The following is a 17,396-nucleotide window of genomic DNA, read 5'->3' as shown; positions in this document are numbered from 1 at the left end:
AAGAAAGTTATACTTAACCAAAATACCAGATCAAGTACATTGTCAAATGCGGATTGTTGTACTGATCCAATGGGGCTCACAAGATTACAAATGCATCATCATAACAGTAATTTCTTTTCTTTTCTATTTTTGGCATCCAAACGTAGCCTAACAAAACAAATTTTAAGAGAATATAATATTTGTTCAACGGTTCAATAGAGTTTCGCTACTTGTTTTTCTGCATTTTTCAAACTACTTTGACTGTTTTCCTGCGAGGGTTTATGGTTTTCGAACCGTTTTCCTGAAGTTTGCAAGTTTAGGGTTCGGATTGGATCACTAGTTCCTGAAAATGGGGTTGAACTTATTCGAAGGAGTAGTTCAGATGATGATGACAACAATTCTAAGATCGAAATCAACAAAGAATTTGCTCGTCGTTTTGAGCACAATAAGGAAAGAGAGGAATTGCAGAGATTGGAAGAGCTGAAGAAGAAAGGGCTCGCTGGAGACTCCGAGGATAGTTCATCAGAATCCGAAGACGAGGATGATTTGATCGTTTCAGGTAAAAAAGATATAGAGTTCTTAAATGCCCTCATTAAGGTTAAGAATAGGGATCCGATTCTCAAGCAGAAAGATGCGAAGCTCTTCGAATATGAAGACGACGACGATGGAGAAGAAGAAGAAGAAGAAGAAGAAGAAGAAGAGGAAGAGGGGGAGGAGAAGAAGCCCAAATCGACAAAAGAAAAGCCTATGTATTTGAAGGACGTTGTCGCGAAACATCTGGTTGAAGAGGGGCCCGAGTTTGAAGAACGTAACACAGACTCGGGTGTGAAGAGCTATACAGAAACACAGGAGGAGCTTCGACAGGGTCTCTTAAATGCTGCCGAAGAGGCTTCGGATGGTGATGACGGAGATCTCTTCATGGAAAAGAAGGGAAACCAGGGTGAGGATGGGGAAGATGCGGAAGGAGGCAGTGATGATGAAATCCAGAAGAGGCTTGATGAATATTTCGGCAAGGACGAAAATTTGGATGAGAAACAAATGTTTTTGAAGAATTCTTTCCTGAACAAGATATGGGTTGACAAGGATGATAAAGGCATCAAGCTTTCTGTTGGAGATTTCTATGGAGTCTCCGAAGATGAGGAAGAAATAGAGAAGCAAGAGAAGTATGAGGCAGAGTTCAACTTCCGTTATGAGGAGGGTGCTGGGGACCGCGTGTTGGGTCACTGGCGAATCACAGAGGGTTCAGTTCGAAAGAAGGAGAATGCCCGGAAACTGCAGAGGAAGAGCAAGAAGGAGAGGATGGCTCAAGCGGAACTTGAGAGGAAAGAAGAACTGAAACACTTAAAGAATCTGAAGAAGAAGGAAATCATGGAGAAGCTCCAAAAAATACGGTCTATGGCAGGAATAGCTGAAGGTGAGGCTTGTACATTGGATGAAGATGATCTAGAGGAAGACTTCGATCCTGAGGAGTTTGATAGGAAGATGAAAAAAATGTTTGATGAGGATTATTATGAGGCGGAGGATGTGGATCCTGATTTTTGTAGTGATCATGATGAAGATGATGATGATCTTAGGAAGCCCAATTTTGAAAAAGAAGATGAGTTACTTGGACTTCCAAAAGGTTGGGATTCAAGCGGTTCTGCTGAGGGTTTCTTAGCAGCTAGGGAGAAGGATTTACAATCCAAAGCTAACACCATAGATGTTGAATGCTCGGATGACCAGGACCAGAAGGAAGAGGAGTTGGATGAAGGAGGTAAGCGCAAGAGGAAGAGTAAAATCTCTCTTCAGGAAAAGGCCTTTCAGGACGAAGCATGGGATGAGTACTATAAATTAGACTATGAAGATACAATAGGGGACATAAAGACACGATTCAAATATGCTTCAGTTCCATCTAAGAGATACGGGTTGAGTGCTGCTGAGATTTTAATGATGGATGACAAGGATTTGAATCAGTATGTTTCCTTGAAAAAGCTTGCTCCTTACCAAGAAAGGGAATGGAAGATACCCAGAATCAAGAGATATGAGCAGAAAATGAAGAATAAGTTGCTTCTCCAAGGAGAAAATGTGAATGTTCAGAAGGCTGGCATGAAGCACAGGTCAAAGGTTGGTGATCTCACTATAGCTTCAGCAACAGGTTCCAAGGAGCAAGAAGAGGAAGCAGTGCAATTGAATGGTGAAGTGGGTACATCCACGGGAATCAGGAGAAGTTGTTGTCATGCTGAACTTAAACTATCCCATTCAAGGCTTAAGGCATATGGAAAAATCCAATCAAAATCTAATATAGAAACAAATCCATTCATCAGAAAGGGTTCAAACTTAGGTCGAGTAGGGCTTGTAGTGATAGGGAATCACCCCCAAAAGATCAGTTGCATCTGAAAAAGGAGACACCAAAATGGATTAGAGTCAGGGTTTTGAAAAACCCTGACAAGTTGATATCGATTATTAGGGTAATGGTGGCTGGAATTAATTAAAGCTTGGAGAAAAAGGAAATAAGGAATGAGGATAATGGAATACGGTAGAAAGAGGCTAGAGAAGGGGGTGCATAGGGAGCTCCAATGGTGGAAGGTCAGTCTTCAATAGTAATAGAAAGTCGATCTCCAAAAAATTCTGGAAAACCCCAAATTGCAAAGATGATTCCAACAGTATTTTACTATAAAAAAGTAGATAGAATGGAAGAGAACAACAACTAAATCATTGGTCAGGGACTTTACCTCATTAGTGCTGCCTCCTTACAAGGAAAAGAAGCCAGAGAAAGAGAAGTCAAGAGAGAGAGAGAAGGAGAGGTCGATTGGAGAAATAGAGTAGGATTTTTTCTCTTTTTCTAACCGAAATCAAACCAACTCTGATACCATGTCGATAAAATCGTGGGTTAGAAAGAGAGAATGAGATAAACTAATATGTTGTATTCATTGATAGGTAAACCCCTCTATTTATAATAGAGGGAAAATTACAAAGAGACTAAACTAGGCGATGTAGGACTAAAATCCACATGACCCACTTACACTTAATAACATAAGAAGAATAAAATTACCCCAAAAAAACCAGAATACCGTGGAAATTACATATTCCAACAGTAACCAATTCCCAAGGTCCTGTGCGAGACTCACAGTCCAATCACCTACTTGAAAAAAAAGGTATTGACATGTTCAAATAGGATTGTTAGCTAACTTTGAGGTCATTTTGGTGAGCTAAGTAAAACCTCAGATAAAAAATGACCCAATGTGGTTCTCTGCAATTATCCATCTTACATAAACAGAATTAATTCCTTTCTAATGCACCAGAAGTGAACATATAGAATATCGTTCGAGACAAACAAGACTAGTAAACCGTATTGTAACATCATGATAACTGATAATGTACATAGTAATTAAATCTTGTTCTATAACTAAGCTCTGCTCTTATGCAGGCATCAGCCGCAATCTCTCCTCAGAGGCCTGACTGCTCATAAGTGCATTTTCTTCTGATAGTAGTGACTGCAAATCACTTCCGTTTGCCAAGCTATTGAACTCAACTGCCTTAGATGGCATAGTCGGGTACCTTCGCTGAGAAAAAGTCATCAATCTCTTTATGGACTGGAGGTACTTACGTGTTGTCTCATCGTTCATGATGTGGGCCACACTATTCGTGTAAATCTTCTCACGGGCTGAACGCTCATGGATACCAACCATAGTGACACCAATAGGCCAAGGTGCATTTCCAATAGCCAATTTGATATACTGGTCCATTGCAGCTAAGTAGTCTCGCTTCATACAGCATTCAACCACCACCAACAGTGCTTGACGGATATCATCTGGAAGAACCTGTAATGGGAGTCGATACATCAGCAGACAAGCTCAGAGTAATTTCACCTCGAAACTCAGGTGAAAGTCAGTATGGAAGATTGAAGCATTCTCAAACATAAAAATAAAAAAAAAACATATGCAGAAAACAGAAAAAGAATAAGAAGCAAAAATGCTCAGAGAATAGAGATAATAGCATGCCTACACAGTGATCCATTCAACTGAGACAATATTGTCTCTAAAATTGAAATAGAGCCATAAACTCTGGTGGTGTTTGGATACATATACATTGCAATTTCTTTTTCTTTTTTTATTTCTTTGGAAAAAAATTTATTGCCAAATAACAGTGTTTGTGTCACTCTGTTTCTGTTTTATTTAACAACAAAAAAACAAGAAAACAGGAAATTTTCTGAACAAAAAGTTGCTTCGAAAAATGGAAACACCCAGGTTTTTCCAGAGACTATATTAAAAACGTGCATGGTAAGTGGGGCAAATGGTCATTATGCCCATATAACATAAAACATGAAAAATAAAAAAATCGGATGCAACCCTCTTCACGCCTCTCACTCCCTCCATTTCTCTGCATCTCTTGACCTCTCTCTGTCTCACTCTCAACCTCTCAATTCATTTGGTGTGTGCAGGTAGGAGTGTTTAACGAGTTTATTTCCACATGAATGCATCAGCATTTTGGAGATTGCACTTGACCCCTAAATACCCAAACTCTGTCCCCTGCACCCCCTCTGAATTAGATTCAGTATTCTCTCTTTTTTTTTTCCCTCTTGTTTTTGGCATGCCCCATTTTCACTAGAACATAATGAAACCGAGTGTTCAAATTTGCTTATTATTTTCATTTTCTTTGATTTTTAATACAATGTTCTCCATTTCTAAGCGTTTGTTGTTTTGCACAATGTCTTGTATTTTTTCTTTATTCCGCTATGTAGTCTCACAAATGATACATTTGGTCAGATGGGATATAAGGCTAAGCCACATTGTGTGTGAGTAAAAAAGCACACCGTTCATTTTGAAGGAAAAGAAAAAGGGGTTTTTTTTTTTTTTTTTTTTTTTGTTGGTGGGGGGGGGGGGAACAACTCGAAACATATCGCAACGGACCTCAGTCATAAACCATACAGTTATAGTGGACCACAAGTCCCAGTATCACAGTTTTTTTTTTTTTGGAACCAGTATCATGGTCTCATTCCTGAAAAGAGAGATTTTTTTTTAAAACCAGTATCATGGTATCATTCTTAAAAAGAGTGATTCCCTCCCATCCAACGCACCCTCCCACATGACCATACAAGCCATAGAAGCACCAGCAAGTGGCAAGGCAGAATCATTTCCAGTCTCATTAATAATCCCATCTGTTGTAAATGATCAATTACTATTGACAAAATAAGGAGTTTCCCCTCAATGGAAACTCCATGTTTGGTTTCCTCTCCAATAAGTATTGATATTTTATGTATATCATCTTTCCTATTTTCTCTCTTGTAAATCTCTCTTTCCAATTGTGAGAGACCGACTAGGGCTCACAATTTCTTGTATAACTATTTGTTATTCATAATGAAATCAATCAAGGAATTCCAACCTAAACTCGTGTTCTACCATGGTATCAGAGCCAATCGGCTCACGCCTCCCATCTCCTCTCTCCTAAAAACCCAGGTTGGCTCCCTCTCTTTGCCTTTTTTTTTTCAATGGCCACCAAACCCTCCCTCTGTCATCCTATCTATGTCTTCTTCTCAGCTGTCCATCAATGCGGCTCATCACTTTCTTTCTATCAAGCTCTCACACAAGAACTATCTCCATTGGAAGACTCAACTAGGTCCCTTCCTTGGGGGACAGAAGTCTATGGCTGCATTGATGGCACCAAGCTGTGCCCCTCTGATCCCGAAGCTGCCGCTGCTTTTCTCTACAAGGATGCTTCCTTAATGAGTTTCCTCATCGCTTCCATCTCAGAAGAAGCCTTCGCACTCGTTTTTGGGAAAACTACTAGCAAAGAAATATGGGATTCTCTCCACGATGCCTTTGGCGCTGCCTCAACTACTTGTATCATGTCTCTCAACCTTGGTCTCCAACAACTTGATCAAAAGTGATGAATCGGTTACAATGCTTCCAGCGCACCAAGATTATTGCAGACGAACAGGCCGCCGCTGGTAACCCTATCACTCCTCGGAGCTTCAACATGCACATCTTTTGTGCTCTCAATTCCAACCTCAAGGATATTGTTCCCCCAATGCTCACCCGTGCCGATGTGATACCATATTCAAAGCTGCACAGTCTGTTACTCAGCCATGAGTTCCTCTGTTCCGCTGCCATGAAGAAGCTCCAGATCACTGAGACTCTTGCTACGTCGTCCACCCCAGAAGCTAACACCGCTCATCATGACTCCTCCTCTATCGTTGGCTTCATCCAGTCCAGCCATGGTATGGGCAAGGGTCGTGGTGGGGAGATCGTAACGGGGGTCGGTTATCTCAACAGGGAGGTCGCCTATGGTGCTCAATTTGCCAACGAATAAACCATAATGCAGTTAATTGCTATTATCGCAACCCTAACACCCCACCCAACCAGACCACCACCTATCCCCATCCTTCTAATCCCACTGCCCACTACTTGCCCTCCACCTACAACCCTCCCATCCCCAACTACGCCAATCCTAACCCACCTCTACTACCGAACCCCCCCCCCTCCCACCTCCACTCTCACCTGGTATCCTAACAAAGGGGCGTCCCATCATGTCACCCCGGACCTGAACTCTCTCTCATCTTATGATACATATGGTGGTCCGGATCAACTGCTCGTTGGAAATGGTAAGGGCATTCATATACCTCACATTGGTCATGCTTCTATTCCCTCTTCCTCCTCCTCCCTTTCTTTTCGACTTACCAATGTCTTACATGTTCAATCTATCTCCAAACCCTTGCTATATGTTCAACGTTTTGCTAGTGACAATGGAGTTTATTTTGAGTTTCACCCCTCTTATTTTCTTATCAAGGATCAGCTAACCAGGTCCACTCCCCTTTCAAGTCTGAGTAGCTGGCATCTTCATGAATGTCTCTTAAGATTTATGTTAAGCGTCAACGACCTCCCATGTCAGTCCACACGGTTAAGTTCGGTTTGTACAGCCTGCCAATTGGGCAAGGCTACCAGGTTGTCTTTAGGCCCTTCCCCATCGCACAGCTTGTTCCCCCTAGACTTAATATATAGTGATGTTTGGGGACCATCATCTACCCTTTCTGTTGATGGTCACCGTTATTTTGTAATTTTTGTTAAGAGAAAATTTCGCGTTCCTCCGCTGAGGTTTAGCTTAATTACACTTTGACCCAGGAGGTTTGATAAATTTCACATACCTCCCCTGCTTTCCAAACTAAGTAACAAAAACATCCAGTCTGTTAACTGTAGATGTTAAATGTTAAAATTGTGTTTTAACAGACCAAAATGCCCTCATCTTCCCCAAATCGTTTAGGGTTTGAAAAAACCTGCAACTCATCTTCCCCAAAACCTGCAACTCATCTTCCCCAAACCTGCAAATCCACTTCAATGGATTCAGATTCAGGAAAAAAAATTCAAAGATTTCAGCCAGCCACGGAGACCATTTCCGGCGAACCAGGTAAAGGCCCTCTCTCTCTCTCTCTCTCTCTCTCTCTCTCTCCACTCACAGTAGGGGCCGCTACTATGGGCACAACTCCCTCCAGACCCTCACCCTCTCCAAGTTACCAACGGTTCATAAGAACATGCCCCAAACACGCCGTTACAGAAAAAGGAAATTGACATTAAACAGGTCAGCTCCCTTCAATCTCTACTCCTAAGTGTATAGCACTGATTTGGACCAATTGAAAAACATAGACACAAGTAAAATCTCAAGAAAAATGTTTGGGGAAGCACTTGATCAGGTCAAGGAGTTTCTCATACTCGAATGTACAGGCTTGGCACCATATTGAAGGATTACCCAAGAAGTAGAAGCACTAGTATGGGCAAACCATAGATTAATTCCAGCAAAATCCAGAAGGAATTTTTTAATTTCTCTTTCACAGACAATGAGTATGTTTTCCCTTCTCGGACCTCTGAGCCATTGGTGGAGAATAATATGAAATGCATTTCAATTTTGAGTTTGGAATCAGAAACTAAATGGGAGGAAAAACTTACCTTGGAAGGAGCACCCTTAAATCTCCAGAAATTGTCATCTTCTTCTTTTTTGCTTTCTTATTAGTTAATAGAAATCTTAATATGCGTAAGCGAAGACATCGCACCATGGCCCATATCTCCCTGAGCTAGCGGAAAACAGCAGTCTTCCTCTTCAGTCTTCTTCCATCTTCTCAGGTTAGGGTTCTTCCTTTAGATCGGTGGGTTTTAATCTGTTTTTGTTCAGGGGCCGTGGGTTTTGAATAGAGACCTGCTCAGTTACAAATCTATTTCCCCTCACCTAACTTCTGCTGGGAGTGGGAGGGAGCAGGAGTGGGGCTGGGGAGATGGGCTTGCAACGGCAACATGGGGATTGGGCTGCGCTGGCAAACAAGAACATGGGTGGGGCAGTGGTGGGTAAAATAGGAACAAAGGGTGGTGATTCTGCAAAGAGGGGGTGGTGATGATCGCACAGGGAAGAGGATGGTGTGGGATGGGGCTGCACGGCGGTGATGGTGGTAATGGTGGGTGGCAGTGGTGGTGGTGGTGGTATTGGGTATCTACATTTGTAAAAGAAGAAGAAAGCATTAGTGTCATTTCACCCCATCAAGGGTACATTGGTCGTAACAGGACTTAAAAACTCCTACCATTAGCAACTAACGTGTACAGTTAATGGACTGGGTGTTTTTATTACTTATTTTAGAAAGCAGGGGAGATATGTTAAATTTTCCAAACCTCACAGGTGAAAGTGTAATTAAGGCAAACCTCAGGGAGGTACGTGAAATTTTCCCAGTTGACGATCATACTAAGTTTGTTTGGTATTATCCTCTTGTTAATAAATTTGAGGTCTTCTCTACCTTTCGTACATTTCAATCCTTAGTTGAACGTCAACTTGGTCGTAAAATGAAGGCTATGCAAACTGACTGGGGCGGCGAGTTTCGTACTCTTCCCACATTCTTTTCCCAACTTGGGATTGCTCACTATCTGTCTTTGCCCCCACATAACCATGTGCAGCAAGGGGCTGTTGAACGCCGTCATCAATACATTGTTGAGACCGGCTAATGTAGTCCTAGGCTGGTAAGAGACCAGCTAGGAACCAGTACTACAGGATCTGCTATGAACAAGCAGTCCGATTGGGGCAGAATAAGGATTTAGGTCAAAATTAGGGTTAGGGTTTGAAGGGTTGGTTATGCTAGTCTATTAGTGAAGGTCCAGTGATGATTTGTTAAGCGGAAGTGTGAAAACTTAAATGGCAGCAGGTTAGGGTTTCGGGTTTCAGGTTTTTGAAAAGAGAGAAGTGAGGGAATCTAGGGTTTAAAGGGGGAATTAGGGCAAGGGCTTCAGGTCGAGTTCTCTAGGGGTATGAAGGTCTGATTATGGCTGGATGTTGCTGGACTGTAATTTAGGGTTATGGGTTTTAATGGAAGTTGAGGGAATTTAGGGTTTTGATGGTGGGATGGGGGAGAGGTCTGGATCGAGTGGAGGAGGTGTATTGGGGATGTTATGGTTTGAATTTGAAGTGATTCTGATGGTGGGTTAAGTCTGTGAGTGATTTAGGTTATGGGAAATTGAAGAAAACAAAAGGGGGAAATTAGGGTTGGGCTGTAGAGGGTTTAGAAGAAGAAGTAGGGGGATGGGAATGCTGTCACCATTACTTGCAGTAGCAGGGCGTAATTGGCAGCAGCTTGTAATGGCAGTAGCTTGAATAAAAATTGGATCTTGGAACTTGAAGAGAACCACTCAGGCTTCACACCGCAGAGTGTCGATTGGATCGGACTCCAATCCCACCAACGAACCACCCGGGCTTCACACCGCAAGGAGTCGATTGGATCACACACCAATTCTACCAGCTTTGATCACACACAAAGCAAATCTTCAGTAGAAGAACAGTTGCAGCAGCTTGCAAGAGAGAAATTTCATAAACAGTGAGGTAAAACGGAGCCCCACGGTTTGCCTTTATTTATAATGGCCAAAGGCCTAAATTCCTATGCAACCTAAGAATAGGAAATCCTTAATCCTTAGCTGAGTCTAAATACAAAACACTCCCTCTTTAAAATTCGTGTAGAGGTGTAGACCTTAAAATAAAACTTAAGTTAAGAAGATTCTATCCTAAAAGAATGTTCTAAAATCACTTAAATTGGACCAGTGGTTCAACCGGTTCAATTTAAAACACTAAAACATGAAAATAAACTAAGTATAGAGCTAATCCTATATGCAACTTATGTACGCCAAATTTAGGCTCATAAAAGTGGCTTATTACATAGAAAACCCATGAGACCAAAGGCCTAACATGTCTATAACCCAACCCTAAACTTATTTCTAGGGAAAGACGCCCAATTTGGTGAAAAACCTACATTACCGGCCTCACCCTTCTTGCTCATGGTTCTTCTGTTCCCATGCAGTATTGGTACTACGCGTTTGAATCAGCTGTCTACTTAATCAACCGAATGCCTTTTAAGGTGTCAAACCACATTAACCACTTTGAACTAGTTCATCACAAGGCCCCCGACTACTCATTCCATAGTTGTCAAATGTCAAGGTGGCAAGGCGATCCAAGGCGGTGGAGGGGTGCCTAAGTGCTTAGGCGACAAGGCGCCCAAGTGTTATTTTTTATTTCCCCTTTTATAACATTATTTAGTAAGCTACAATATATACCTTATATCATAAAATAAAATAAAAAATCAACATTAAGCCATATCAACTCATCAAAAATCAACATTAAGCCCCATCAAGTCATCAAAAATCAATATTAAGCCACATCAAGTCATAAAAAAATCAACATAGAACTAGAAGAAAGCAGAACTGAAGAAGTAAGCTATTGGAACAATTATCTATAATTAATTAAACTGTTCTCAATTTAGAGAAATGTTATTGTTCACTAAGAATTTTGACTGGTCAAATGACTTCATTTTTACGTGAGCCTTTGCGTATTAAGTAGAGCACAAAACCAGATTTCTAACAAATCCAAGATTGCTTAAATCTGATTTATATTGAAGGAGTAATGTTCCGGTCCAACCTTATTTGGTGCGCACGAATGCTCTCAAAATCGCTCTGAATGAAAACATTTTTTTAGATATCAAAACAAATGAATATTTTACCCCTTTTTGGTTTTTAGCAATGTTTTACCATATTAAAATTTATGGAAAAAATTTAAGATTTGAGAAAAAACCCAGGCATTAAAAAGTGAAAAATTTTACCTACAACCGAAAATCCAATTTTTTTTCTTGAACTGGGGGTTGACTTTTTATCCTTTTGGAATTTATTTTTTAACTATTTTTATTGGATTCAAATAGGGTGGTATTTGCTTATTTATGCATAATATCTTAAATAAACATTTAATTAAATGATATTTGGCATAAATAAGGGCCAAACCTAGTTGGATAACACTAAGGTGTTCAATACCACTAAAGTGATAGTTGCCTAGACCCCAACAAATCCGCCTTGGCGCCTAGGCAACGCCTAGACAACTATGACTCTTTCCTTCATGTCTTTGGTTATCGTTGCTTTCCCTACCCCAAGTCCTTAATAATCGCCACAAAATGGATTTTCCATCCACCCCTTGTGTCTTTCTGGGATATAGTCCATCCATAATGGTTACCATTGCCTTGAACTTTTCACTAACCGTTCTTACATAGCTCAACATGTGTGGTTTGATGAATGGCTTTTCCCTTTCACCATAGATTCCATTCTTGGACTTCCACCTTCTCCATCCACTTCGTAACGGCCCTGGGGATCTACCCCAATCCGGGTTCACTCCTTGCAGCCTAAACCGCTGCCCTTAACATCTCCACCCTCCTCACCCCCCTTAGTCCCTACCGTTCCCATTCCCAATGAACCCAAATATCACCCCTCCTTCCCTCATTCCCCTTGCAGTTCCCCTCCAACCTATGCCATCCACCACCCCTCCAATACGCACTAGTTCCCTTCTTGACCTCCATAACCAGCCTACAGGATCGCCCCAACCATTCCCACCCACTTATTTACCCGCTGCCTCACTCACCACTCCTCCCAATGGCTTGCAAATATTGAACCAGCCGCACCTCCACCAGCCCCACCAACTAGACTCCATAGGATGCAACTGTGCCTGAGTCCCCAAGCTCCCCATGCTCTTACCTAAGGGGCTGCAACAAGGTCGGATTGGATTGGGCCTTTTAAAACTCCAACCCAACCCTAAGTCCCCTTAACTAGGCCCAGAAAGAACATGATGAAGAAGAAGACAGGGTTGGGTTGGGCCAAGCCGGGCCAGGCTCAGCCCAAGGCCTCAACCCTGGCCCGGCCCGACCCTTACTCAGAGCCAGAAATTCTCAACCCTGACCCACTCTCAAGCCAAGATATCTCAACCCAGGCCCTGTTCGGGCTCAGGGTGGGCCATGATGGGCTCGAGCAGTGTCAAGGCCAAACTTGCACCCGGACTCTTACCGTCGTTACTCCCACTGCCAAACCTACCAATTATTCCCAAGCCACCAAATTTGCTAAATGGCATGCGAAAATGGCAGATGAGTTTAACACCCTGCTCCATAATGGCACCTGGTTCCTTGTCCCACCTGCTGACCATATGAATCTTGTTTGCTGCAAGTGAGTCGATTGAATCAAGCGCAAAGCAGACAGTTTTCTTGAAAGATATAAATCATGCCTGGTTGCAGAATTGTTTCACCAACAACAGGGGGTTGATTACACAGAAACCTTCTGCCCTATTGTTAAATCCACTACTACTTTGTTCTATTCATTGTTGTATCTCAAGGCTAGCAACTTGACGTCCACAATGCATTTTTGCATGGCATCCTTATTGAGGAAGTGTACATGGTCCAACCACCAGGTTTTGAAGACCCCAATCGGCCCCATCATGTATGTCGCCTCCATCGGTCTCATCTATGGCCTGAAACAAGCACCACGTGCTTGGTTTCACAAACTATCGCAATTTCTCCTCCAACTAGGTTTTAGGCATCGCAAACCGACCATCTTTGTTCATCTACAAGAAAGATACTCATACTATATATGTTCTAATCTAAGTGGAATACATTTTGGTCACTAGTAATGCGCCTCAACAGTCACCAATTTGATTTGCCACCTAGCAGATAAGTTTTCTGTCAAAGATTTGGGACCCCTTCATTTTTTTATTGGGATTGAAGCCCTATCTCACCGTAAGGGCCTTTTGCTTACTCAATCACGATACATTGGGGATCTGCCCAAACGGTCTAGAATGGCGGATTGTAAACCCATCCAAACACCTATGGCTACGCGCCTGAAACCGTCTGCAACAAGGGTGTTTATGACTGATCCTATGTTGTATCGCTCTATTGTTGGTGCGTTACAATATATTACACTCACCTGTCCAGATGTTGCATTTGTTGTAAATCTCAAACAGACTTGCAGCCATGGTCTTCTTCTTGAATGCTCTCCTAACGTTACTCTTCAGGCGTATTCCGATGCTGATAGGGCGAGCGATGGTGATGACAAAAAATCAACTAGTGGTTATGCTATATTCCTTGGTCCCAATTTGATCTCATGTGACTCAAAGGAACAGAAAACTGTGGCTCATCCTTCCACTAAGTCCGAATACAAGGCCTTGGCGTATGCATCCGTCGAACTTATCTGGTTGGAATTGGTCTTTCAAAAATTGTGTTCCCCTCTTCGTGGTCCACTAATTTTATGGTGTGACAATATTGGTGCCAACTACCTATCCACCAACCCTATATTTTATGCCTGCACCAAGCATGTGGAAATTTATTTCCACTTTGTTCGTGTCACGTTGCTAAGCAACAGCTGTCTATCCAGTTCTCTCTACAGCAGATCAACTTGCCGACATTCTTACCAAGGCCTTACTAACGGATCGCTTCCAATTTTTGCATGACAAGTTGAAGATTCGGTGTATTGACTCTTCCACTTGAGGGGGTGTATTTACTAAATAAGGAGTTTCCCCTCAATGGAAACTCCATATTCGGTTTCCTCTCCAATAAGGACTGATATTTTATGTATATCATCTTTCCTATTTTCTCTCTTGTAAATCTCGTCATTATCTCTTTACAATCTCTTACATAAATATTTGTTATTCACAATGAAATCAATCATGGAATTCCAACCTAATCTCGTGTTCTAGCAATTACCTACAAGATATGGTATGTAGTTACGGATATGGTGGCAGGTGCAGCAAAGCAAATTTCCATACAAAACATACAAGCACACAAACAAAACCCATTAGGATGGGCAGCTAGAGAGCTCAATCTTGAAAGAGAAGACAAACACACCACACTGCAGGCTACAAGCTTCAGCTCTACACATATCCATCTTTAAGGGCTATAAGAAACCAAAAGGAAGTCAAATAAACATTCTAATCAAAATATAAATGACACAGGGCTATAATTTTTCTTTTTAATCTAATCTTTAGTTTCTTCAATTGAGGACAATGATGGAGCTGTTTTCTGCTAAAGCAAATATCCACACAGAAATAATACACCATGATACAGGACAATAAGGTAATGTTCACCCCTTCTCCTTTTTCCAATTTTCTCCTACTAATAATGGTTAAGTGAATTAGCAGAAAATCCTACTAGAATGATGTTTCCCACAGGAAGAAAGTGACTTACAATGGTTAGCCAGTTACTAAAACCATTCATATTCTGGGTCTCTGTCAAGAGTTGAGTTACCAAAACCACCCATATTCTGGGTCTGCCTCTCAGTAATTTTGTTACTCTATATCATAAGATATGGGATAGACAAGAAAATGGATAGATGAAAAAAAAGCGCACAAGCACATGAGCAATTGTCAGGTGTGGAGCCCCAAATACTATAGTGGTCAGAAAGTTTTCATTAAGAACGGAATAAAAATAGATCTTGTAAAACTATATCACCCAGGCTTACTTAATTACTTCTAAACGCCCAACCACATGCATCCTCCATTATTCATGAAGAAAAGAGTTGGCGGATTTAAATGACCATGAGAAGTGAGGGAAAAGGTATAAGAGGTAAATTTAACCTGAGTCAGTTTTCCAGCTGAAGTTAAAGGGCTTGAGGCAAAATGCTCACATGGCAGGAAATGCTACCATTGTTCTCTGACCAACCAAAAACTTCCTTAAATGCAACACCAAACCCAAAGTTTATTGTGGACAATCTTCAGCACTCTTTTGTTCCACTATACACTGTAAATATACCATCACAAAACCAAATGAGGGGGACTATTTTCACCCATATCAATTAGGAAAAACATACAGTCAGGAACCAAGCTTGAAAACTTTTTTCCTCCTTTTTACTAGTTGAGGATATAACTGTCGGACAGTCGAACTTGTAGCTGTGAACCTCATTCTCCTTAACTACTGTTTTTTTTTTTCTTATTTTACCGAAAGATAACTATCCTCTGCTACATTGAAATATGCCAATGATGATAATTTTACACAATATAGTTGTGGTGGTTCTGGAACTTCTCTAAATGCAGTTTAAGATGAATCTCTACTTGGGAGGCACAATTACAAATTTGACACCAATGGCTCATGTTATCCTTTTCACAAGACAAAATTATATTCCTCGCTCTAATACCATGGTGAATGCTAGCAAATTTCATCTCGAGATTTTACATGACAGAGGCCTACAGAAACAATACAAAATAATAGACACAGAATTGTCAACCCAACTAGTTTCCATTTGACTTCAGTTCATTGCTCAACACTTATCATTAAATGTGAAACCATACCAAGCTCTACCAAAAAAAAAAAATCACCAGTAATGGGATCTATAAAACTGATATTAGGGTTGTTTGTTATTGTACTTGACTAAAAACGTCTGTTGGTCAATTATAAGTAAATTCACAATATGCCAAGAACCATACGTTTTTTTACAACTAAACTGTCTTCTACCGTTTACCAGGTATTAGAAACGGCTAAAACTCAATTACAAGCAAATAAGCTCAATCAGAGAGGATTTGCAGTTTTGTAAAGGTATAAAACGAAAGGAAAGGGAGGAAAGGATAGAGTACCTTCTTCCGACAAAACTTGAAGAGGGGATGGAGATAGCGGGCACACTGCTTGAATGTAGCTACCATGGCTTTCCCTTTGGCAGTCCTCTTCTCCGTCTCGGACATGTCATCAAGCTCCTGTTTCCACTCATTCAAAAGCCTCTTAAAGAAAACAAGGATCTTATCCTCGTCACATAAATCCTCGATATTCGATTTCATCCGCTTCAAATCCTTATCGGCATCAACACCAGAAGAACATCCGTCTCCACTCATGTCACCATCACCACCTCCCCCGCCATCCCCATCTTCCATGCCATCCTCCTTATTCTTCCGTTTCCGGTCACTCATAAGCCCTGTTTTCTGTCGCTTCCTAAGCTCTGCGATGTCCCTCAAGAAGTCGTTTGTCTGTCCTTCGGTCATATCACTGTCAACCTCGAAAATACCGGCCTTGAGCGTCAGCTTCAGGCGATCGAGCCGAGCCTCATCGTCTTCCCCGAAGAGGGTGATGGGTTGCTTGAGGAAACGAAGGCGGCGGATGACTTCTTGCTTGGGGAGAACGAGTTCGTCGATCTTCTGCTCATCTGTGAGTTTTTCTAGGGTTTTGGAGGAGGATGGTGGATCCGATTTGGAATTAGGGTTTGAGGCGTCGGAGGTGGCGGAGGTGGTGTCAGTGGTGGGGTTATGTTGTTTCTCGCGGACAGATTTGGCTTCCAACTCCCGCTTCTCTTCCTCGCGAATCCTCTGGATCCTCTTCTGCTCGATCTCTGAACGTTTGAAGACCTTCTTGCCTCCCACGTCTTGTGCTAAGCTCTGTCTCTTCTTCTGCAACTCTTTTTTCAGTAGATCCATCCCTTCGATCTCTCTCTCTCTCTCTCTCTCTCTCTCTCTCTCGTCCCTTCTCCGGCGATCTGCTTTCCTTTTCGGGGTTGGGATCCTGGGGATGATGAAATTGAAAGAGGGCGGTGGGTATTTTCGTCCAATGATTAATTAACTTTATCGATTATAATTTATACGATTATTACACTGACCACCCTGTACTTCACCCAATACTCTTTTATACCCCTCGTAATTTAAAGATCACTTGGACCTCCCCTACTTAAAGGGCTTTATTACAAGATAGTCCACTCCGTAGTTTTATGTGGTTAAGTGATGAAATAAGCAAGTTAATTTTGTTTAAATGCCTAAACTACCCTTGGTTAAGGATAAACTTATTGTTTTACCCTTAGATCGAAAAGCCCCAAAATCGATAGGATCTTCCTCGCATGACTTGCAATTCATTCTCCACTTTACCACTGAAGAAGAGGATGCATCGGTGAAGAAGATTAACAATCTTCGATCGAACTACAACTTCACCCATCGGTGAAGAATCATATACCCCATGAGAACCCATATGCATTGAATCGAGGTACTGTGATTCAACCGCCTTCAAGATTGCTGAAGTTTTTCCATATGATTAACATATGGAGATTATTCACCCACTATCTAATCTGGAGCATTTGGAAGTTATGTTTGGTAATGATGTGATGCAACCTCAATTTTTGAAAAGGTAACGAAGTAGATCCCAAAAAAATAGGAGGAGA

General features: G+C 41.6%; 1 protein-coding gene and 1 pseudogene across 1 annotated transcript; one reads left to right on the top strand and one right to left on the bottom strand.

The window, feature by feature from the left end:
• Window positions 1–328: 328 nt before the first annotated feature.
• LOC122648934 lies at window positions 329–3,266 on the top strand (annotated as a pseudogene).
• On the bottom strand, window positions 3,224–16,764 carry LOC122664405 (pre-mRNA-splicing factor 18). The gene is made up of 2 exons (XM_043860206.1): window positions 15,838–16,764; window positions 3,224–3,779 (listed from the first exon to the last, which is right to left on the bottom strand). The coding sequence occupies exons 1-2, from the start codon at window positions 16,663–16,665 to the stop codon at window positions 3,378–3,380; spliced, it is 1,230 nt and encodes a 409-aa protein (XP_043716141.1). The 5' UTR covers window positions 16,666–16,764; the 3' UTR covers window positions 3,224–3,377.
• Window positions 16,765–17,396: the final 632 nt, after the last annotated feature.

This window comes from Telopea speciosissima, chromosome 1, assembly GCF_018873765.1.
Source record: "Telopea speciosissima isolate NSW1024214 ecotype Mountain lineage chromosome 1, Tspe_v1, whole genome shotgun sequence".
Taxonomy (NCBI): Eukaryota; Viridiplantae; Streptophyta; class Magnoliopsida; order Proteales; family Proteaceae; genus Telopea; species Telopea speciosissima.
This window is presented reverse-complemented; position numbering and strand designations above follow the sequence as displayed.